Source organism: Mobula birostris, chromosome 13, assembly GCF_030028105.1.
Source record: "Mobula birostris isolate sMobBir1 chromosome 13, sMobBir1.hap1, whole genome shotgun sequence".
Lineage (NCBI taxonomy): Eukaryota > Metazoa > Chordata > Chondrichthyes > Myliobatiformes > Myliobatidae > Mobula > Mobula birostris.
The window spans coordinates 12,881,862-12,906,733 of NC_092382.1; the positions used below are offsets into that span (position 1 = coordinate 12,881,862).

At 46.6% G+C, this 24,872-nt stretch overlaps 1 protein-coding gene across 8 annotated transcripts in view; it reads right to left on the reverse strand.

The window, feature by feature from the left end:
• The window catches only part of LOC140208384 (uncharacterized), a 39,114-nt gene extending 16,884 nt beyond the window's left edge, over nt 1-22,230 (reverse strand). Inside the window, exons 1-4 of one of the 8 annotated variants that reach the window (XM_072277034.1) lie at nt 22,135-22,230; nt 12,516-12,655; nt 11,588-11,774; nt 948-1,039 (exon numbers count right to left, since the gene is read on the reverse strand). In XM_072277034.1, the coding sequence (XP_072133135.1) occupies nt 948-1,039; nt 11,588-11,604 (109 nt within the window). In that variant the 5' untranslated portion in view covers nt 11,605-11,774; nt 12,516-12,655; nt 22,135-22,230. Of the gene's footprint in view, nt 1-947; nt 1,040-11,587; nt 11,775-12,515; nt 19,973-22,134 lie in introns of those variants that run through there. The other 7 variants (XM_072277033.1, XM_072277036.1, XM_072277035.1 and 4 more) reach the window with 7 other exon arrangements.
• Between the last annotated feature and the right edge of the window lie 2,642 nt (nt 22,231-24,872).

The following is a 24,872-nucleotide window of genomic DNA, read 5'->3' on the forward strand; positions in this document are numbered from 1 at the left end:
GATATCATTTTGAGTAATACATAGTTTATTATTAATTTATTTACATCACACACGACTCATGGCGAAACAATGATCCTTGCGGATACTACTGGTCACAGACCTTCAGCCAGAACAACGCTCCTCCAATCCTGACTCCATTGTATGTGCCCAATACAACTTTGAAATCAATTTACAAATTCTCTGATTAAGATTCCTCAAGCCAAAACGTCAATAGTTAATTTCTCTCTATAGATGCTGCCTGACCTGCTGAGTTCCTCCAGCATTCTGTGCGGTGCCCTCTCTACTTATCATTTTGTTTTACTTTAATCCTATTCGCCAAGGATATTTCATTGCTTCAGTGGACCACACCGCACCACCAGAATCCCTATTTAATTTTTTTCTTGTTCACTGTCTCCCGCACCCAGCACATTCTCCCACAATATAACGTTCCTTAACTCGACCACAGAAACGGACACCGGGAAACTCCCCTCACCTCCTTTGTGCAACAACCCGAAAATCCGGGGAGAATTCACACCTGCCCTTCCAAAAGAGAAAACAACATCTGTTTCTCTCACTTGCTGTTGAAGGCATTTCCCACATCAGGATGTAACAAATACTGACGGAAATTCTGTCTGTTCCCTGGACGGTTACATTGCCCGCTGCTGTATTCCTGTCTGAGTTTCACCCACACCCACCATATTCAGGAGCTCCTTCCCCTTTCACTCAGGTGAAGATTTGCACGGTGAGTGGAGTGATTCGACCATTCCCGTTGTTAGGTCCCTGCGCTGGACCTGGTGAATTGTTCCAGTGCTGAAGGATGCTTTACCAGTAGGAACAATGACCCTGGCTTATGGTACTTTCTCTCTGGCCCTTTATCGCCCAAGTTTATTCCTCTTAACTACTGATGATTTGACTACACGTGTACCATAAGGACAGAGTTTTAATGAGAAAGAGCCCAGTGAGCATACCTGTGTCCATTCTGACTCCGACTGACGTTGGTTGGTTGGCGTCTTCTTGTGCGCCGTCCGAGTGGAAGAAAGCACCACCTGCTGGCGATAACCTGTATTACACAAATAAAACAGAGTGGGTCAGTTACTCTGCCCTTCAGATTTAAAACACTTCTGTCAGGTTGCTGCTCAGTCTCCTACATTCCAGGGAGTAAAGACATAGAGTCGCCATCCTCTCCCCAAAAAATGGGCCTTCTGGCCCTGATAACACACTCGCAAATCTTCTCTGCACTATTTCCACTTTACCCAAAGGTTTTCAAACATATAGCGTCTAGAACTATACTTTGTACTACAAACACAGTCTCTCTTTCTCTGTATCTTGTTTTACAGCGGTTGGCATCCAGCTTAATGGTGCATTACCGCCGCCCACTGCTCCAGAATGTGCACTAGACATACATTCTAAATCCCTTCACCCAATCTCACACACACACACACAAACCGACACTTCACCCTCCCATCTTTGACCATCCTAGTATCCTATTCCTGTTTATTCGTCATATTCTATATAAAACCCCTGTACCCCTTAAAAACGCTAAAAATACCCGGACTTGTGCTCTCTCACCCATGCCCAGCAACCCTTTTAATGTGAATTCCTGCATCCCCAACTCCCTTAATTTATTTCTCATAATCTCTCTCTGTATCCCATACTTCCTGCAACACAAAACTACATGTTCTACTGACTCCTCTTCCTGACATTCCTCACACAATCCTGTCTGGTGTTTCCCTATCATTTTCAATGTTTTGTTTAATGCACAATGCCCCAGCCTTAACCTAGTCCACAGTTTCCTCTCTTCTGTTTCCACTACCTATACTAGTAACTGAAACACTCTTTTGTATTTGATATAAATGCCTCCCTTTCCCCTCCAGTCCCATCTTTCTTGCCACATTCGGTTGACTTTTTCCCAGATTACACACTTAACCTCTGCTTTACTGATACTAATGTGCATTTCCACATTTTCTTTCTTTAACGCCCTCTTTACCAACTCATCCACCCTCTCATTCCCCTTCACCCCTACAAACACAGTCTCACCAACGACTCATACATAATGGTTAAAACAGCTCTTTACAGTTCAAACGACCCAGTTGCAATTCCTGCCGCTGCCTGTAAGAGTTTGCAGGTTCTCACCGTGATCGCATGGGTTCCTCCAGTTGATCCGGTTGCCGCCCCCTCCCCCCCCCCCCCACCCCCCGACGACAGTCTTAAGACGTACCCGTGGGCAGGTTAATTGGTCATTGCAAATTGTCCTATGATAAGACTAAGATTAAATCGGGTGATTTTATGGACAGTGCGGCCATTATTTTTTAAATTCTCATTTAAAAAAATAAAATAATGTCACAACTCCTGCACTCAGTACATCGACTGTTGAAGGATGCCGTGGTAAACACCTCTTCACCACCCCGTGTCGCCACATTGAGCGAACTGTGCGCTTATACTCCTCGGTCCCTCTGTCCTACGACAATCTCAGACCATGAGCTGCTTGTCGCTTGTTACAGTTGTAACCCTCAGGTTGGGCCGGTGGCCTTAGCCTATGGGAAGACAGTCTCCGGCCGCGCCAAACTTGTGAAATCTCGCTTGTGTGGATGTTACAAACCAGTACCACAAAATAACAGACAGTGCACCATATGCAATTAAACGATTTAGCTTACGTCGGAGCTCACGGTTTCCCCGTCCTTTAGTTCTCCATTGTTTCCTGCCCTGCCCCCGCCCCTCCCGGCCCTATTCCATGTCCACTGCGTCATGACGTCTACGATCTCTACGTTCTGGTAACTTCTCTCTTCATCTTCTGCCGAGCGAAGGCCGGCGAACCTCTCGCTTTCGGCCCACAAGAAAGAAAACCACTCCTCTCGTTGGACAGGGCATATTGCAAAGTCTCCGTTATCTCTAGCCATAATCAAATCACTGCAGCTACAAAGAAGCCATTGCATTATCAGTAAAACATTTCTCACGGCGTTACACTCTACCCCTACCACATTTATTCATGCCCTCATGACTTTGACATAATTGGCCAGCCCTTCCTGCAAAACACAAAGTCCAATCCAGGTGTAAAAGGCAGTGGCACATCTCCCCAAAGCGGTAGGGGTCACACTCTGTTACCCCGGCACTACGTAGGGCAGCCTATCCTGTAGTCTCCTGATTCTGTGAAATCACCGTTCCCCCTCATCTACCTCTTCATGTTCCGACACTACTGGTGATACTTTTGGTCTACCTGGCGAGGCCTCCCCCTGCCTATCACTCGTGCCCACCTTCAACTGGGACCCTTGGCTGAGGCTCGCTTCATCCTTTGCAGGGTCCCGCTGCAACCTGGGCTTTCTACAGATAGAAGTCTGCCTGTCCACCGATTTCACGTGACTCAGCTTGAGAGGGTTGGAAATCTCTTCCGCAATCATAGGGCAGTTAGCAAAAAGCAGCATAAACCAGACCTGGCTTCCACTGCCTTCTGGGGCAGAGCATACCACCTATCCACCACTCCCTGGGTGAAAAAGTTTTCCCTCAACTCCGTTCTAAATAGCCTACCCCTTATTCTTAAACTGTGGCCTCTAGTTCTGGACTCACCCATCATAGAAACCATAGAAACTACAGCACAGAAACAGGCCTTTTGGCCCTTCTTGGCTGTGCCGAACCATTTTCTGCCTAGTTCCAATGACCTACACACGGACCATATCCCTCCATACACCTCCCATCCATGTATCTGTCCAATTTATTCTTAAATGTTAAAAAAAGAACCCGCATTTACCACCTCATCTGGCAGCTCAATCCATACTCCCAACACTCTCTGTGTGAAAAAGCCCCCACTCCAATGTTCCCTTTAAACTTTTCCCCACTCACCCTTAACCCATGTCCTCTGGTTTTTTTCTCCCCTTGCCTCAGTGGAAAAAGCCTGCTTACATTCACTGTATCTATACCCATCATAATTTTATATACCTCTATCAAATCACCTCTCATTCTTCTATGCTCCAGGGAATAAAGTCCTAACCTATTCAACCTTTCTCTGTAACTGAGTTTCCCAAGTCCTGGCAATATCCTTGTAAACCTTCTCTGCACTCTTTCAACCTTATTTATATCCTTCCTGTAATTTGGTGACCAAAACTGAACACAATACTCCAGATTTGGCCTCACCAATGCCTTATACAGCCTCATCATAACATTCCAGCTCTTATACTCAATACTTTGATTAATAAAGGCCAATGTACCAAAAGCTCTCTTTACGACCCTATCTAGTTGTGACGCCACTTTTAGGGAATTTTGTATCTGTATTCCCAGATCCCTCTGTTCTACTGTACTCCTCAGTGCCTTACCATTAACCCTGTATGTTCTACCTTGGTTTGTCCTTCCAACGTGCAATACCTCACACTTGTCTATATTAAACTCCATCTGCCATTTTTCAGCCCATTTTTCCAGCTGATCCAAGTCCCTCTGCAGGTGCTGAAAACCATCCTCACTGTCTACTACACCTCCAATCGTTGTATCATCAGCAAATTTGCTGATCCAATTTACCACATTATCATCCAGATCATTGATATAGATGACAAATAACAATGGACCCAGCACTGATCCCTGTGGCACACCACTAGTCACAGGCCTCCACTCAGAGAAGCAATTCTCTACCACCACTCTCTGGCTTCTTCCATTGAGCCAATGTCTAATCCAATTTACCACCTCTCCATGTATACCTAGTGACTGAATTTTCCTAACTAACCTCCCATGAGGGACCTTGTCAAAGGCCTTACTGAAGTCCTTGTAGACAATATCCACTGCCTTCCCTTCATCAACTTTCCTGATAACCTCCTCGAAAAACTCCAATAGATTGGTCAAACATGCCCTACCACGCACAAAGCCATGTTGACTCTCCTTAATAAGTCCCTGTCTACACAAATGCTTGTAGATTCTGTCTCTTAGTACTCCCTCCAATAACTTACCTACTACCGACGTTAAACTCACCGGCCTATAATTTCCCGGATTACTTTTCGATCCTTTTTTAAACAACGGAACAACATGAGCCACTCTCCAATCCTCCGGCACTTCACCCGTAGACAGCGACATTTTAAATATTTCTGCCAGGGCCCCTGCAATTTCAACACTAGTCTCCTTCAAGGTCTGAGGGAACACTCTGTCAGGTCCCGGGGATTTATCCACTTTAATTTTCCTCAAGACAGCAAGCACCTCCTCCTTTTCAATCTGTACAGTTTCCACGATCTCACTACTTGTTTCCCTCAATTCCATAGACTTCATGCCAGTTTCCTTAGTAAATACAGATGCAAAAAAAAACTATTTAACATCTCCCCCATTTCCTTTGGTTCCGCACATAGCCGTCCACTCTGATCTTCAAGAGGACCAATTTTATCCCTTACAATGCTTCCTGCCTCCAGCGTGTCCCATCCCTTAATAATGTTATATGTTTCAATCAGAACCACCACCCCCCCGCCCCTTCCTTCTAAATTCCAGTGTATACAAGCTCAGTCGCTCCAATCTTTCAACATATGACAGTCCCACCGTCCCGGGAATTAACCTCGTGAACCTCCGCTGCACTCCCTCAATAGCAAGAATGTCCTTCCTCAAATTTGGAGACCAAAACTGCACACAATTCTCCAGGTGTGGTCTCACCAGGGCCCTGTAGAGCTGCAGAAGGACCTCTTTGCTCCTATTCTCAATTCCCCTTGTTATGAAGGTCAGCATGCTATTAGCTTTCTTCACTGCCTGATGTACCTGCATGCTTGCTTTCAGTGACAGATGTACAAGAATACCTAGATCTCCTTGTACTTCTCCTTTTCCTAACTTGACACCATTTAGATAATGATCTGCCTTCCTGTTCTTAGCACCAAAGTGGACAACCTCACATTTATCCACATTAAACTGCATCTGCCATGCATCCACCCACTCACTCAGCCTGTCCAATTCACCCTGCATTCTCATAACATCCTCCTCACATTTCACACTGCCACCCAGCTTTGTGTCATCTGAAAATTTGCTAATGTTACTTTTAATCCCTTCATCTAAATCATTAATGTATATTGTAAACAGCTGTGGTCCCAGGATTGAACCCTGCGGTACCCCACTGGTCACCACCTGCCATTCCAAAAGGGACCCGTTAATCGCTACTCTTTGTTTCCTGTCAGCCAGCCAATTTTCAATCCATCGCAGTAGTCTGCGTCCAATACCATGTGCCCTAATTCTGCCCACTAATCTCCAATGTGGGACTTTGTCAAAGGGTTTCTGAAAGTCCAGATATACTGCATCCACTGGCTCTCCCTTGTCCATTTTCCTAGTTACATCCTGAGAAAATCTCAGAAGGTTAGTCAAGCAGGATTTACCCTTCGTAAATCCATACCGACTCGGACCGATCCTGTTACTGCTGCCCAAATGTGTCATAATTTCATCTTTTATAATGGACTCCAGCATCTTTCCCACCACTGACGTCAGGCTAATCGGTCTATATTTCCCTGTTTTCCCTCTCCCTGCTTTCTTGAAAAGTGGGACAACATTAGCCACCCGCCAATCCAGAGGAACTGATCCTGAATCTATCGAACATTGGAAAATAATTACCAGTGCGTCCACGATTTCTAAAGTCACCGAATCAGTATCCCACTCAGTGGCGGGGGCCGGTCTAATCTCGCCTGCTGTTCGTCCTGCAGTTGCGCAGCGTTTCCTCAGAGTTTACTTAGTGGTGTAGGCTGCAGGTCGGGCTCTGAGTCAACCTGCACCTCTTGTCCCAAAGGCAGAAGGTGGTTCTGATGGAGAATCTTGACAGGCCCATTCCCATCCTCTGGTTTCACTTGGAAAACTGGCACGTTTGGCACTTGACTCTCCACCACATAGGGCGTAGCCGCTCAGCGATCAGCCAACTTATGCTTCCCAGGTAGCCCCAAATTCATTATGAGGACTCGCTCTTCCGGCAGGAGATGGGAGAACCTCACCTTTTGATCATACCTCCTCTTAATTCCTTGATTCTGCCTGGCTGCCGCGGCCCCAGCTAATTCATACGCTTTTTTCAACTCTCTACTCATATCAGACACATACTTCAGATAAGTCTTCGGTGGTAAGTCGCCCTCGTCGGTCCCAGAAAAAAAGGCCGACGGGCAACCTCGCCTTGCGTCGGAACATCAGCTAATATGGCGAGTACCCGGTAGCTTCATTTCATGTACGGTTGTAACAGTTGGCCAGAAGTCCAAAAATTTGACTCCATCTGCTGGCCTTGCTGATCTCCAAAGTCCTGAGCATGTCTATCAGGGTCTGATTGAATCTCTAGGGCTGGGGATCGACCAGCGGATGATTGTGAGTAATCCCCGACTTCTCGACTCCAAGCATGCCCAGTAACTCATGTATGTGTTTGCTCTCGAAGTCCCGTCTGTGATCACAATATGTTCGCCTGGAGAGGCCATAATAAATTAAACACGTCTTCCAAAACACCTTTGCCTCCGTTGTCGCCCTCTGATCATTAGTCGGGACAGCCTGCGCATATTTGGTGTAGTGATCCGTGATGACTAAGACATTCGCCGTGCTGCTGGCATCGGGTTGTACTGACACGAAGTCGATACACACCAGGTCAAGGAGTCCCGCGCTCTGCAAATGGGACAAGGGAGATTCCCGCGTAGGCGGTGTCTTCCTCCGTGTGCATCGAGTGCACGACTTGCAGTTTTCTTCGACCTCCGGATTCAATTAGGGCCAGTAGGCCTGTGGAACAATCTATAGGTCTTTTCAACCCCGAAATGTTCAGAATCATCATGAAGTGACTTCAACGCAATTCCCATTATTTCTCTGGGAGAACCAGCACGGAACGGCGAGGTCTGTCCGGAGGCGACGTGACCCGGTATAGGATCTGGTTCCTCAACTCCAACCTGGGCCATTCTCTCAGTAATGGAGGCAAGATAGCGTGTTTCCTCTTCTCCGCCTGAGCCATGTCTCCCTTTTTGGCTGCTGACCAAATAGTACCGATGTCCGGGTCATCTCGCCGAGCAGCTGCCACTTCGCCAGAACTCAATTCCGGCAACTGGTTTGTCTTCAGAGCTGTCAGGTTACAGCAAACTTCTGGAACGGCGTCATCGGATCCCCCAGTTGATCTATCATTCGATCCTGCCCCTGCTTCCCGTCTGTCTTCACCGTGATGGCAAACTGACACATGACTTTCACCCGCGGGACAGTAAAGCTCTCCCACTCTCCGTCCCTGTCCAGCCCTGCATGCGCTCATAGCCCCCACTGTTTTCTCCTTGACACGCTGGAATTTTGCAGGTGCCTCCGATATGCCCTGGGGCATCGTTTCGAAGTGGAAAATTCCCAGGTGACATATAAATGCCATACTCTCATTGTCGGCCTCACTGACAGGGATCTGGTAATAGTCATTCCCCATGTCCAGCACACTGAACCACTTCGCACCACTCAGACAGACCAGCGCGTCTTCGATCCTTGGGACCGTATACTGGTCTGGGATAATATGCCTGTTCAGAGTCCTATAGTCCACACACATGTGTACCTTCCCTATCGTGTTTCGGGCCAGTAGGATTGGAGACGCATAGGGGATTCTGGTCTCAGTGATGATCCCAGCTTCCTTCAGCTTACAGAAATGCTGCCGCACGTCTTCCACGTCTGCAGGGGCCAGTCTCCGCGGCTGTTCTCTGAAAGGGGTGAGGTCGGTCACCCGGATAGTATAACGAGTGCACTTGGAACAACCCACATCAAACTCGTCAGTGGAAAAGACACCTCCCAGCTTCACCATCTTCTCTACCAGCCTCCTCTTCCAGCCCGGCGGCACCGGCGAGTTCCCGAAGTTGAGTGACTCAGCGGTCAGCTTTCCCCCCTTTGCCAACAGTTTCTCCCCGGTTTGTCTCACAGGGATACGAGGCATTACCGTCACCGGGGAAAAGATTCGACAGACGCATCCCCCGCTTGAAGGTGACCTCCCTCTTCGTAGTGTCCCTGACGATCACGGCCATCGGGTTCGCCTGTACAACCCAGGGCTTCTGCAGTCCGGGCCTCACCAGTACCCCAGCAAGCACGCCCAGCTCGTCTTCGTACTCTTCCGGAGCATCCACCAAGAGGGCCTCGCCCTCGGGCATGCCGGGAAATTTGGGGTTTTACATGACTCTTGCTTCTTTCCCGGATGATTGTCTTGGTCTAGGTAAACCAGACAGTCCCTTGTCTGAACTCGTGATCCGGCCCAATGCAGCCACGCACTTCCTCAAAAGCGGCTCGCTCGAAACACCGGGTGAACGGACAATGCCCTCAGGAAGCTCTCTCCAGCTTTCTCCCTGCAGGCTCCCATGAGCCTCCTCACAACAGGAGTGTTTGTTCCCACAAAAGTGGAAACGCCGCCCTTCTCATCGGGGTCCAGACAAATCAGCACTAATGTATCCAGGGCCTCAGCCACTCCCATATCGGCCTCCCAAAACTCAGCTTCAGTACGCCGGAAGCAATTTCGCTGCCTCTCTATCCGAGATATGTAGGCAGAAAGAGCCTCTTGAATCCCACGTGACCGAACCCTTCAGATCAGCTGGCATGCAGGATCTGGTTAGAGGCTTTACCAAAGTCCATGTGGGCAACATCCCTGCTCAACTTCATCCATCCCCATAGTTCTCTTCAAAAATCTTCAAAATACTTGACAGACATGACATCCCACTGAGTGGTGCAGGCAGTGTTTTCCCCACAACCAGACGCCCCGACTGCAGCCTAACTGCAGAGTGAGGAAATTCCGATCCCAGCTGTAGAATTACCAACCTGGACTGAAGCCCGTATACCGCCAGTTCCATGTTCTTACAGACTCCTTCCTAGTATAATAACCCACACACAGACTCCCCTGGGACTCTTTGCTGTTTGTAGGATTACCAGTCTGGACTGTAGCCCGTATTCTGACAGTTCCATATTCTCAGAGACTCCATCACAATATGATAACCCGGACACAGACTCCCCTGGGAGGTATTTGCCGTGGATTGTGGAGTTCCTGCCATTTCCGATTCACAAACTGAGATGGAACTGGAACCTAATGACCCTCTGCCGGGGCCGGGGCTCAGGCTGGTTCACCGGTCTGTAGATTGTGAGAGGATGCGGATACACTTCAGCTTGACTCCAACAGCTAAACTGAGCACATTTGATCACTATGCCATTGATCTGTGGGATCTTGCCCAGCACAGTTGGCTGCTATGTTTCCCACAGTGTAACAGGAACAAACTGTTTACAATGTAAAATTATACAACAGAAAATGCTGGGAATTCAGTACATCAGGACATATCTGTGAAGGGAGAAATGGTGGAAGACCCCATGTCAGAGCTGGGGCTGCTCAAGATGCTGCCGATTTGCTGAGCGCTTCCAGTATTTTCTTATTCATGCTTTAAATTTCCTGTAACAGTAGTTTTTTCCCTCTATTTTATTGCACAAATATTAACTGATTGCAAAATGATGGGGCACCTCAAACTGTTCAACAGATTTGTGTAAATGCCACCCCACCCCTCTAATTGGTTAGTTCTCAGTTCATTCTGACCCTGCTGTAATACATTCCGTACAGTCAATGCTCACAGCATCCTTTCCTCGCACTATTATTCGGTTGCATTTGCTCCTGAGGCCACTGTCTCCACGCTGAGAGCCGGTGACCAAAGGGCGAAAAAATGTGCAATTCTTCTTGCAACACTTGCTGCAGCTCTGACTGGCTGTTACTATGGAAATGGAGGAAGGGGCTCACCGAAATTAACCGAAAAAGGAAATAACTAGTTAATCATATTCTACATGTTTAATTATGGCAAAGATACAAAGCAGCTATTTTGTAACGGTGAAACTAAAACTGCAATGGCTGATTTTACCCTGCCTCGCACTGTATTCAGTGAAAGCTCTCGTAGTTCTAGCTAACGAAAAACAAAACTATTCCTGGAAAACGCAATGATGTAAAAGGTGAGAAACAACATTTCACAATGATGGCAAAGGTTATAAGAAAGATGTTGATATATATCATTGATGTGGTGGGATACAGACTGGACAGAGATTGAACAAGATGGTTGATATATATCATTGAGGTGGTGGGATACAGACTGGACAGAGGTTGAACAAGATGGTTGATATATATCATTGAGGTGGTGAGATACAGGCTGGACAGAGATTGAACAAGATGGTTGATATATATCATTGAGGTGGTGAGATACAGACTGGACAGAGGTTGAACAAGATGGTTGATATATATCATTGAGGTGGTGGGATACAGACTGGACAGAGGTTGAACAAGATGGTTGATATATATCATTGAGGTGGTGAGATACAGACTGGACAGAGGTTGAACAAGATGGGTGATATACATCAATGAGGTGGTGGGAAGCAGGTTCCCCAGGTGCAACTCAACGGATGGGATCAGTCCCGGCATCACCACCTCATCCCCTCCTGGAACCAGAGCAGTAGGTATTGAGCGGCGGCTCATCTCGGGCGGTTCGTTGTGAAGGTCTCACAACCCGAAGCAACCCCGGTAGGTTGTGTCCAGGAAGCGGGGCGAGGCCGCTATTTCGGTGAATTTAACGGGACTCACTGCCCAACATCAGGCCACGCCCCTCGGGATCAGTCTTAGTTCTCACCTACGGGAAATTGTCGGTCTCGATCCCCCCCCCCCCCACTCGGAACGGGCCTTAGTACTCACCGATGGTAACGATTCATTTGCCCCGCAGACAAGTGATCCGTCCCCCGGCTCCCCGCTGACGATCCACTTCAAGACAGAACGGAAAGAAAACTACAGCCCATCCGTGGACTGTGAGTATTTGCGAAGTAATGGCCGCGTCATCAGACCGTGGGCGGGGCCTCGTAAAAAAAACGCTGATGTTGCAGATCTGCGTTGAAATAAAATCGAGAAAGTGGATCACGTGACGTGTGGAGGGTCTACCACCTGAACCGGTGACTCTGTTCCTCGCCCCCACATGCTGCCCGACCCACATTCCGCATTTTTCAATTGTTTCAATTTTACACCAGCTACATTTTTAATATTCCCTGTGTATCTTCCCCGGCCCCATTGCTCCACCCCCGTCCCCCATCCCCCGGTCTCAGAGCTATCTGTTCAATTCCCATCCCGGTCCGACACGCAACTTAGACCAAAACTGGAAATGCGCAGTTTTTATTCAAATCACCTCTGTGTTTATAAACACTGATTTCTATTTTCATTCCTCCGGGCTCACTGGACAGCAACACTGAAACACCAAGTGAGAAACAACAGGTGGCGGCCATTCAGCCCCTCAACCATGAATATGACAGCTGCTCTCACATTTCAGACACATGTTCCTGGCTGATCCTTATTTCCTCGATCCCTTCGTTCACCTCACATCTGCCGATTTCTGTTTTATTTGAAGACTATCACTGATCTTCATCTCCTCCAGGAATCAGTCTGGTGAATCTCTGTAACAAATACTCTCTAACCTCTTTGTTCATCATCTATGGAATTAATTTCCACCTTCTACAGCCCCATGTTGTCCCCACCACTCACGTCCCACCACTGTCACTATTTCCAACTTTCCACCTTCCTCATCACCTGAATCCACCTCTCACTCCCCATCTCTTTCCCCAGCCTCACCCCTCACCTCTTTTCTTCGACTATTTCCCGTCCACTCTCATTCCAGAGGGAGGGTCTCGGCCCGAAATGTTGACGGTTGATTTCCCTCCACAGATGCTGCCCGACCCACGGAGTTCCTCCGGCAGTTTGTTCTTTGATCTGTGTAACCTGTGTTAGTAGGGGCTGCAGGATTTTACTCCAGATTCCCGATATAATCTCAACAAAGCACAAATTATCGTCATGGTAATTACCATACGTAAACACGAAAAAGCCTGCAGATGCAGGAAATCCAAAGCAACACACACAAAATGCTGGAGGAAGTCAGCACATCCGGCAGTATCTATGGAAAAGAGAAAACAGTCGACATTTTGTGCAAAGAGACTTCTTCATTACTGAGGAGGGAGGGGGAAGATATCTGAATAAAAAGGTCGGGGAGGAGAAAGAGGCCAGCTGGAAGGTGATAGGTGAATTCAAGTGATGGGCAGGTCAAGGGCTGGAGAAGAAAGAATCGGAGTGTTATCAATAGGAGAAAGGGAAAGAGGGGACCCAGGGGAAGTAATAGGCTGGTGAGCAGAAATGAAAGTTCAGAGTGGGGAATAGAGAAGTGCGTGGGGGGAATTTGTTTACTGGAAGGATAATTCAATATTCATACAATCAGGTTGGAGGGAACCCAGATGGAATACAAGTTGTTGCTCCTCCACCCTGAGGGCGGTCTCATCTTGGCACAAGAGGAAGCCATCGATCGAGACATCGGAATGGGAATCAGAATTAAAATGTTTGGCTACTGCGAAGTCGTCCTTGTGGCAGATGATACAGAGATGCTCAACAAAACGGACACCCTATTTATGGCGTGTATTACCAATGTAAATGAGGCCGCATCGGGATCACGGGACACAATAGATGACCCTAGCAGATTCGCAGGTGAAGTGTTCCTGGAAGGACTGTTTTGTGTCTGAATGGAGTTTAGGGAGGAGGTGTACGGGTAGCTGTCGCACATAGGTCGCTTTCAGGAATAAGTGGCTGAAGGGAGTTTAGTGAGGAAGGATGAATGAAGAAGGGAATTGCGGAGAGAGTGATCCCTGTTGAAAGAAGAGGGCGGGGTGGGAGAGAGGAAGGCAAAGATATGTTTAGTTTTAAAATCTCTTTGGAGATGGTGGAAGTTGCAGAGACTGAAGGGGTGGTAGGTAAGGACAAGAAGAACTCTATCAGTATTACGGTGGTAGCAAGATGGGGTGAGCACGGACGGATGGTAAATGTGAGTGAGGACAGCATCAACGGTGGAGGGGGGACAGCCACATTCTGGGAGCAGCGGAGGGAGGACAGCCACATCCTGGGAACAGCGGAGGGAGGACAGCCACATCCTGGGAACAGCGGAGGGAGGACAGCCACATTCTGGGAACAGCGGAGGGAGGACAGCCACACCCTGGGAACTGATGCAGTGGAAGCAAAGAAACTGAGAAAAGGAAAGAGCATTTTACGATTGATAGGTTGGGAAGAGGTATGGTCGAGATTATCATAGGAATCAGTAGGTTTATAAATGAAGTCGGTTGACAGCCTGTCTCTCGAGATGGAGACAGAGAGAGATCAGGAAAGGACACGGACGTGTCAGAGATGGACCAGTTTATAACAAATAGCTCTTGGGAGGCTAGTATAGAGACTACAGGAGCCCTGGCAGACACGGATGTTGCTGGCATTTAAGGAACTGAGTTACAAGGGTAGATTAAACAAGTTAGAAATTGATTCCGTGAAGCACAGGAGATTGAGGAGAGAAGCTAGCAGAGGTTCCCGAACTTTTTTTATGCCATAGACCCCTACCATTAACCGTGGGATCCATGGATCCCAGACTGCGAACGCCTGCTAGTGGTATACCAAGCTGTGATGGTATAAATAGGGCGAATGAATGTAGGCCTTTGCCACTCAGATTGGATGAGATCATGGGTTCAGGGCAAAAAGTGAAATATTTAAGGGGAATCTGAGGAGAAACTACTTCACTCAGAGGGTGACACGAATGCGGATGCAGGTTCAATTGCAGCATTTAAGAGAATTTTGTACGTGTACATGGATGAGGAAGGTATTGAGGGCTATGGTCTGGGTGCACGTGGATGGGGCTGGGCAGAGAATGGCACAGAACAGATGGGCTGAAAGCTCTGTTTCTCTGCTGTAAGAGAATGAATTACATTGTGCGTCCTACACAAGTCCACTTCCCAAGAGACTTAAATCATTCCAACGAACTGTTCTAAAAACAAAACTGCAAATACAAGAAACACTCAACAGATAAAGAATATCTGTGGAGAGAAACAAAGTTAATGTTTCAGCTCCAACACCCTGTGTCGGAATGGCTTCAAACAATTTCTGAATTGATTTCAGGTTACTAACGACTTGAGTGTTTTTTTCATTTCCAGTTGTCACAGAGAGATGAAAGTGAGTGGGAATTGTCCAAACACGGTGAGAATATTGAACCAGAGGTAGAGAACCAACGATGCAAACACTGAGCAGCTCATTCCAGATACTCACTCGCTCTGTGTATTGAGATTGCCTCTCTGGTGTCTCTGATCTCCGCTTCTTTGTATCTGTGCTCTTTGGCTTTGGACTTCTCAACCCTGGGGAACAACCTTTGGCATATTTGGCTGGGCATCAAGGGCATTGCTTAGCTTTGACTGTATCAGTGACGTTCCCCTCCCTGACGCTCTAAACGATGCTTCGGGGCACGCAACTTGAGCAAGTCACGAAAGCTCCATTTCCGAGGAGAATAACTACACTTTAGAACAACAGCAGATGAAAGGATTCTTCAGAGATTCAACCCCTGTGATGCTGCCGGGCCAGAAAACACCCCAGGAGAAATACTCCGGCAGTGTGCACACCATCTCACTGATAACTTCACGACCATCGTCAGCACTTCACTAATCCAGGCTTCAAATGAGCCGGCATCATCCCTGTACCAAATAACTCTACACTTTCAGAATGAAACGACTACCACCCGGTGGAACTTTCACCAATCATCACAAAGAGTGTGAAACAATAGACAATAGGTGCAGAAGTAGACCATTCGGCCCTTTGAGCCTGCACCGCCATTCTGAGATCATGGCTGATCATCTACTATCAATACCCGGTTCCTGCCTTGTCCCCATAACTCTTGATTCCCCTATCCATCAGATACCTATCTAGCTCCTTCTAGAAAGCATCCAGAGAATTGGCCTCCACTGCCTTCTGAGGCAGTGTGTTCCACACCTCCACAACTCTCTGGGAGAAGTTGTTCCTCCTCAACTCTGTCCTAAATGACCTACCCCTTATTCTTAAACCATGCCCTTGGTACTGGACTCTCCCAGCATCTGGAACATATTTCCTGCCTCTATCTTGTCCAATCCCTTAATAATCTTATGTCTCAATCAGATCCCCCCTCAATCTCTTTAATTCCAGCGTGTACAAGCCCAGTTTCTCTAACTTCTCTGCGTAAGACAGTCCGGACATCCCAGGAATTAACCTGGTGAACCTACGCTGCACCTCCTCCACAGCCAGGATGTCCTTCCTTAACCCTGGAGACCAAAACTGCACACAATACTCCAGGTGTGGTCTCACGAGGGTCCTGTACAAATGCAGAAGGATTTCCATGCTCTTGTACTCAATTCCCTTTCTAATAAAGGCCAGAATTCCATTAGCCTTCTTCACTGCCTGCTGCACTTGCTCATTCACCTTCAGAGACTGATGAACAAGTACTCCTAGATCTCTTTGTATTTCACCCTTACCTAACTCCACACCATTCAGATAATAATCTGCCTTCCTGTTCTTGCTCCCAAAGTGAATAACCTCACACTTATTCACATTAAGCGCCATCTGCCAAGTTTCTGCCCACTCATCCAGCTTATCCAAGTCACCTTGAATTCTCCTAACATCCTCATCACATGTCACACTGCCACCCAGCTTAGTATCATCAGCAAACTTGCTGCTGTTATTCACAATACTTTCCTCTAAGTCATTGACGTAAATTGTAAACAGCTGTGGTCCCAATACCGAGCCCTGTGGCACTCCACTAGTCACCACCTGCCATTCCGAGATACACCCATTCACTGCTACCCTTTGCTTTCTATCTGCCAACCAGTTTTCTATCCATGTCAATATCCTCCCCCCAATGCCATGAGCTCTGATTTTACTCACCAATCTCCTAGGTGGTACCTTATTGAATGCCTTCTGAAAGTCAAGGTACACCACATCCACTGAATCTCCCGCATCTATCTTCCTGGTTACATCCTCGAAAAACTCCAATAGATTAGTCAAGCATGATTTGCCCTTGGTAAATCCATGCTGGCTTGGCCCAATCCTATCACTGCTATCAAGATATGCCGCTATTTCATCTTTAATAATGGACCCGCTATTTCCTCTTTAATAATGGACTCTATCATCTTCCCCACTACTGAAGTTAGGCTAACAGGGTGATAGTTCTCTGCTTTCTTCCTCCCTCTTTTCTTAAAAAGTGGGATAACATTAGCCAGTCGCCAATCCTCAGGAACTGATCCTGAATCTAAGGAACATTGGAAAATGATCACCAATGCATCCGCAATTTCCAGAGCCACCTCCTTTAGTACCCTAGGATGCAAACCATCTGGACCTGGGGATTTGTTAGCCTTCAGTCCCATCAGTCTACTCATCACCGTTTCCTTCCTAATGTCAACCTGTTTCAGTTCCTCTGTTACCCTATGTCCTTGGCACATCCATACATTTGGAAGATTGCTTGTGTCTTCCCCAGTGAAGACAGATCCAAAGTACTTATTAAATTTGTCTGCCATTTCTCTGTTTCCCGTAACAATTTCTCCCAATTCATTTTTCAACGACCCAACATTGTTCTCAACTATCTTCCTTCTCTTCACATACCTAAAAAAAAATTGCTATCCTCCTTCATATTCCTAGCTAGCTTGCGTTCATACCTCATTTTTTCTCCCCCATTGCCTTTTTAGTTAAGTTCTGTTGCTCCTTAAAAACTTCCCAATCATCCGTCTTCCCACTCACCTTAGCTCTGTTATACTTCTCTTTTAATGCTATGCTCTCTCTGACTTCCTTTGTCAACCACTGTGGCCACTTTCCCCCCTTTGAATCCTTCCTTCTCCGGGGGATGAACTGATTTTTCACCTTGTGCATTATTCCCAAGAATACCTGCCATCGCTGTTCCACTGTCTTTTCTGCTAGGATATCCGACCAGTCAACTTTGGCCAGCTCCTCCCTAATGGTTCCATAGTCTCCTTTATTCAACTGCAATACTGACACTTCTGATCTGCCCTTATCCCTCTCAACTTGCAGATAAAAACGTATCATATTATGGTCACGACCTCCTAATTGCTCGTTTACTTCACGATCAGTTATCAAATCCTGTACATTGCACATCAAGATCACTTATCAAATCCTGTTCATTGCACAGGAGGGACCAACTAGAGGGGATGCAATATTGGATCTCCTGTTAGGAAACGAGTTAGGACAAGTGACGGAAGTGTGTGTAGGGTATCACTTTGGTTCCAGTGATCATAACACCGTTAGTTTCAACTTGATCATGGAAAAGGATAGATCTGGTCCTAAGGTTGAGGTTCTGAACTGGAAGAAGGCCAATATGAAGAAATGAGAAACGATCTAGAAAGCGTGGATTGGGACAGGTTGTTCTCTGGGAAGGGTGTGATCGGTAGGTGGGAAGCCTTCAAAGGAGAAATTTTGAGAGCGCAGAGTTTGTATGTTCCTGTCAGGATTAAAGGCAAAGTGAATAGGAATAAGGAACCTTGGTTCTCAAGGGATATTGCAACTCTGATAAAGAAGAAAAGAGAGTTGTATGACATGTACAGGAAACAGGGAGTAAATAAGGTGCTTGAGGAGTATAAAAAGTGCAAGAAAATACTTAAGAAGGAAATCAGGAGGGCTAAAAGAAGAAATGAGTTTGCCTTGGCAGTCAAAGTGAAGGATAATCCAAAGAGTTTTTACAGGTATATTATGAGTAAGAGGATTGTAAGGGATAAAATTGGTCGTCTTGAAGATCAGCGTTGTCGGCTATGTGCGGAACCAAAAGAAATGGGGGAGGTCTTAAATGTTTTTCTTTTTTTTTTTTTTGCGTCTGAATTTACTAAGGAAACTAGCATGAAGTCCATGGAATTAAGGGAAACAAGTAGTGAGATCATGGAAACTGTACAGATTGAAAAGGAGGAGGTCCTTGCTATCTTGAGGAAAACTAAAGTGGATAAATCCCCAGGACCTGACAGGGTGTTCCCTTGGAACTTGAAGGAGACTAGTGTTGAATTGCGGGGCCCTGGCAGAAATATTTAAAATGTCGGTGTCTATGGGTGAGGTACCGGAGGATTGGAGCGTGGCTCATGTTGTTTCGTTTTTAAAAAAGGATTGAAACGTAATCCGGGAAATTATAGGCCGGTAAATTTGACGTCGGTAGTGGGTAAGTTATTGGAGGGAGTACTAAGAGACAGAATCTACAAGCATTTGGATAGACAGGGGCTTATTAGGGAAGGTCAGCATGGCTTTGTGCGTGGTAGGTCATGTTTGACCAATCTATTGTTTTTCGAGGAGGTTACCAGGAAAGTGGATGAAGGGAAGGCAGTGGACGTTGTCTACATGGACTTCAGTAAGGCCTTTGACAAGGTCCCGCATGGGAGGTTAGTTAGGCAAATTCAGTTGCTACGTGTGCATGGAGAGGAGGTAAATTGGATTAGACATTGGCTCAATGGAAGAAGCCAAAGAGTGCTAGTAGAGAATTGCTTCTCAGAGTGGAGGCCTGTGACTAGTGGTGTGCCACAGGGATCAGTGCTGGGTCCATTGTTATTTGTCATCTATATCAATGATCTGGATGATAATGTGGTAAATTGGATCAGCAAATTTGCTGATGATACAAAGATTGGAGGTGTAGTAGACAGTAAGGAATGCTTTCAGAGCCTGCAGAGGGACTTGGACCAGCTGGAAAAATGGGCTGGGAAATGGTAGATGGAGTTTAATACAGGAAAGTGTGAGGTATTGCACTTTGGAAGAACAAACCAAGGTAGAACATACAGGGTAAATAGTAAGGCACTGAAGAGTGCTGTTGAACAGAGGGATCTGGGAATACAGATACAAAATTCCCTAAAGGTGGGGTTACATGTAGATAGGGTCGTAAAGACAGCTTTTGGTACATTGGCCTTCATGAATCAAAGTACTGAGTATAAGAGCTGGAATGTTATGATGAGGTTGTATAAGGCATTGGTGAGGCCGGATCTGGAGTATTGTGTTCAGTTTTGGTCACCAAATTACAGGAAGGATAGAAATAAGATTGAACCAGTGCAGAGAAGGTTTACAAGGATGTTACCAGGACTTGAGAAACTCAGTTACAGAGAAAGGTTGAATAGGTTAGAACTTTATTCCCTGGAGGTAGAAGAATGAGGGGAGATTTGATAGAGGTATATAAAATTATGATGGGTATAGATAGAGTGAATGCAAGCAGGCTTTTTCCACTGAGGCGAGGGGAGAAAAAAAAGAGGACATTGGTTAAGGGTGGGGGGGGGGGGAAGTTGAAAGGGAGCATTGGGGGGGCTTCTTCACACAGAGAGTGGTGGGAGTATGGAATGAGCTGCCAGACGAGGTGGTAAATGCGGGTTCTTTTTTTAACATTTAAGGATAAATTGGACAGCTACATGGATGGGAGGTGTATGGAGTGATATGGTCCGTGTGCAGGTCAGTGGGACTAGGCAGAAAGTGGTTCGGCACAGCCATGAAGGGCCAAAAGGCCTGTTTCTGTGCTGCAGTTTCTATGGTTCTATGGTTTCTATGGTTTCTATCCTTTCCTCCCACCATCATTCTGTTGCAGTTGCTCCTGTGGTCACTGTCGCTGCGGTAAGAAGCGGCGAATACAGAGTGATAGAAATGTGCAACAACTCTTGCAGCTCCGGAGGGCTGTTACCCTGGAAACGGAGGAAGTGGCTCGCCGAAAATAATCGAGAAAGGAAATAACAAACGCATATAATGTGCTCTAAGTTTCATTGTGACAACAATTAGCACTGCAGCCATTTTGTAATGGTGAAACTAAACTTTAATGGCTTAATGGCTCCGTTTACCTTGCCTCGTGCTGTGTTAAATTAAACATCAATTAACCGAACAAAAATACAGTTCTTGGAAAACTCAGTGAGGTAAAAGTGCAGTACAGTACTTCAGAATGAGACAATGGTTAGAAGAAAGACGGTTGACATATATATCAGTGACGTGGTGAGATACAGGTTGGAAGGAGGTTGAACAGGATGGCACAGAATGAGCAGATGGAACCAGGTGGGAGAAGGGATCAAGGACAATCACTGATGGTCCTCCAGCAATACACAGATACTGAATTAATAGTACATACTACGATATATATATATAATCCTATAAAATGTCAAAGCTATAACAAACAATAAGAACTTTCGTATATACCCTTTGCCCCTGAACGCACCACAGAAAGCATCCCATCCGGATACTTCACAACTTCCTACGGCTACTGCTCTCCGTTTGACTGCAGGAAAGAGCAGAGAACTGTGGACACAGCTGAGCACGTCACAGAAACAAGCCTCCCTTCCATTGACTCTTTATATGCTCCCCGCTGCCTCAGTGAATCAGGAAACAAAATCGAAGATTCCCAGGACCCTAGACATTCTCAATTCTCAACCACCCATCGGAGCGAAGATTAAAAAAAAACAGAAAACATACCACCAAGCTCAAGGCGGCTTCCATTCTATTGTAATAAGCAAACTGAATGCTCCCCAGCATAATAAGATGGACTCCTGGCCTCACAATGTCACGCGATGTGACTTTGCATCATATGTCTACCTGCAGTGCACTTTCTCTGTAATCATAATCCTTTGTTACTCTCTGTTAATGTTTTACCTAATATACTGCGTAACGTATTGATCTGTGTAGATGGTATAACGCAAGACAAGATTTTCACTGTACGACAATAATAAACTATTCCCCATTTTAATTATGTGGAAATATTAGACAGACTGAGCTTCAGCTCTGGAACTTCGGGAGGGCGATTTCACCGAAGTGTGCAAACTTTTGAGGAACAGACAAATGGAAAAGGCTTAATTCTCGCATTAATAGGGTTATATACCCGGAAACATTCGCTGCGCTTCGGCGGGTCGTAACAGTGGAATGGAGTCAAGAAAAAAAATGCCGACACAAAAAGAGGGAACGTCACAAATCTGGATCTCACTGCCTTGTCTGGACTGACGAAAGATAAGACTACTCATACACACGGAGCAGTGTCCCGCAAATGTGATTACCCCGTTTAACCTCCGGCTGCAAGAAAACAACAGGCCGAATGGCCGCTTCCCGTGCCCTGAATTATCTAAAACAGTTATTGACCTCAGACACTGAACCCGGCGAAGTTTGGATCCGAGACCGCGCGGGGTGAAGGAGGTAATTTTTCCCAGGTACAACTCAACGGATGAGCGCAGTCCCGGCTTCATCACCTTACCTTTTCTTCGGACTAAAGCAACAGGGGCTGAGCGGCGGCTCATCTCAGGCGGTTCCGTGTGAAGGCCCCACAACCCGGATTGACCCCGGCAGGCTCTCTCCAGCAACCCAGACCGATCCCCAGTTCGGGTGAGTTAACGGGATTCACTGCCCATCTGCAAACATGCCCTCTCGAAAAGGACTCAAATACTCACCGATGCGAACTTGACGTGCTATCCTCGCAGACAGCAATCCTACTCTCGTCTCCCCGCGACGATTCGCTTCAATAGAGAACGGAAAGAAAACCACCCACTTTCCGAGACTGAGCATGCGCAATTTGAGATCTGCGTTTTCAGAGCCGGAGTGGGGGTTTTGGAGGCAGAGCAAAGAGGTTAGAAAGGAAATCATAGATAATATAGCATACAGCATAGAGCTGTTCAAATTTTTTTTAAAAAATAACAGTAAACCGATTCCCCATTTTAATTTTGTGGAAATATTAGACAACTTTGTTTGTAGCTTTGAAAAGTGTACACATTTTTGAGACACACAGATCAATGGAAAAGGCTTAATTATCCCATAAATACTGTCGTACATTGGAAAACACCGCAGCTTGTAGCAGTGAAATGAGTCAAGAAAAATAATGCCCACCCACAGCGAGAGGGCGTGACAGATCTGGATCTCATTGCCTTGTCTGAACGGAAGAAAGATTAAACTGCATAACCACGGGAAACAAACTCACAGGTGCTGCAGATCTGCAATAAAATGGGAATGAGGAGCGGGATCACATGACCGGCTGACAGTTCCCTCCGAAACCGGTGACTCTGCTCTTCACCCCTCACACGCTGCACGACCCACCTGCCGCATTTCCACATTAATTCATATTGACACCAGATAAATTTTTAATCATTCCTCCACATCTTCCCCCTTTCTCCTCCCTTAGGGCACTGATTTACGGGTTCGGTCCCCATACCAGTCCGCCATACAGTTCACACCGAGACCGGAAATGTGCACGTTCTATTCAAATCAGTTCTATGTTTAGAAACATTAACTTCTATTCGCATTCCCCAGGCTTCACTGGACAGTGAAAGTGTACCTTCACCAAGTAAGAAACAGCAGAAGGTGGCCATTCAGCCCATCGAGCGATCAACAAGATGGTGACTGCGCTCCCATCTCAGCCACATGTTTCTGCCCGATCCTCATTTCCTCGATCCCTTCAGTCCCCACACATCTGCCGACCTCTGCTTTACGTGAGGACGGTCATGAGTCTTCACCGGCCTTCTGTGGTGGGGATTTACAGACATTCACCACTCTCGGAGTGGAGATGTTTCCCCTCATGTCAGTCCCGGACAATCCACCCCCTTTTTCATTGGTTCAACCGGTAATGATGTTGTGCATTTCAATGTGTTCACTTCTTCGTCCTCGATTCTCTAAATGAAAGGGTTATCACATTTGATCTTTCTTCACATGATGACCAGACCACTCCAGGGATCAGTCTGGTGATTCTTCATTGCACTCTCTATAACAAATACTCTCCAACCTCTGTGTTACTCCTCTATGAAATGAAAACTTTCAAAATTCTTGAAGAACTTGGCAGGTCAGGGAGCGTCTGCGGAAGAGAGTAAACAGTCGACATTTCGGACCGAGCCCCTTCTTCAGGACTGAGACTGAAGAGGGGAGATGCCTCAATTAAAAGGTAGTGGGAACGAAAGGAGGCCTTCGGAAGGGGATAAGGGAAGCCAGGTGGGTGGGAAAGTGCTGTGGATGAAAGAGACTGACAGGAGAGGAGAATGGGCAAGAGGAGAAAGTGACGGAGGAGGGGCCCATAGGGAAGTAATAAGAGGTGAGAAGAAGTAAAAGGTCAAAGTGTGGGAAAGGGGGAAAGGTGAAAATTTTGATCACCGGAAGGAGAAATCGGTATTTCTCCTGTTGGGGTCATCTACTGCATCCGGTTTTCCCGCCGTGGCCTCCTGTATATAAGTGAAACCCGACGTAGACTAGAGACCGCTTCGCCAGAAAAAAAAAAGGATCTCCCTGTTTTAATTTCACTTCTCATTCCCATTCCGACATGTCAGTCCACGGGCTTCTCTATTACCGCAATAACGGCAGACTCAGGTTGGAGGTACAACACCTTATATTCCGTTTGGGCAGCCTTCAAGCTGTCGGCATGAACATCGATTTCTCGAATTTCCGCTAATTTCCCACCCCCCCCCTCCCTCACCATTCCCCATTATCTGCTTACCTGCCCATAACCTCCCTCTGGTGATCCCCCCCCCCTTTCGTTTTTATCCATGGTTTCTACAGTCTCATATCAGGTTCCCCCTTCCCCAGCCCTTTGTCTCTTTCGCCAATCAACTTTCCAGATCTTTGCTTCACCAATCGCTTGTGACCTTGTACTACTTCCTCCACTCCCCCACCTTTTTATTCTGACTTCTCTCCTTCCATTGCAGTCCTGAAGAATGACCTTGGCCTGAAACGTCAACGGTTGACTCTTTCCCAGGGATGCCGCCTGACCTGCTGAGTTTCTCCAACACGCTGTGTGCATTGCTATCAAAAAAGTTACTCATCAAACATCCAACTAAACTATTTTTTTGCCTACACACTGTCTATATTCTTTTGTTTTCTTCACATCAATCTGCCTATATAAATGCTCTTAAAGGCCACTAATGTATCTGCATCTGCCATCACCCAGTCAGCACATTCCAGCTATCCACCATTCTCTACGTGGAAAAGCTTGCCCCTCACATCGCTTTAAAACTTACCCTTTCTCACCTCAAATGCATGGTCTCTTGTATAAGGCATTTCAAACCTGGGAAAAAATATATTGTCTGTCTACTCCTACGTCTCAGCGATACATCAGACTCCGGCCGCAGAAGATGATCCACAAACGCCCCCAACTTCCCTCGGAGAGAACTGGATATACATTAAAAAAAACAGGACATTTACTTTAAGGTTT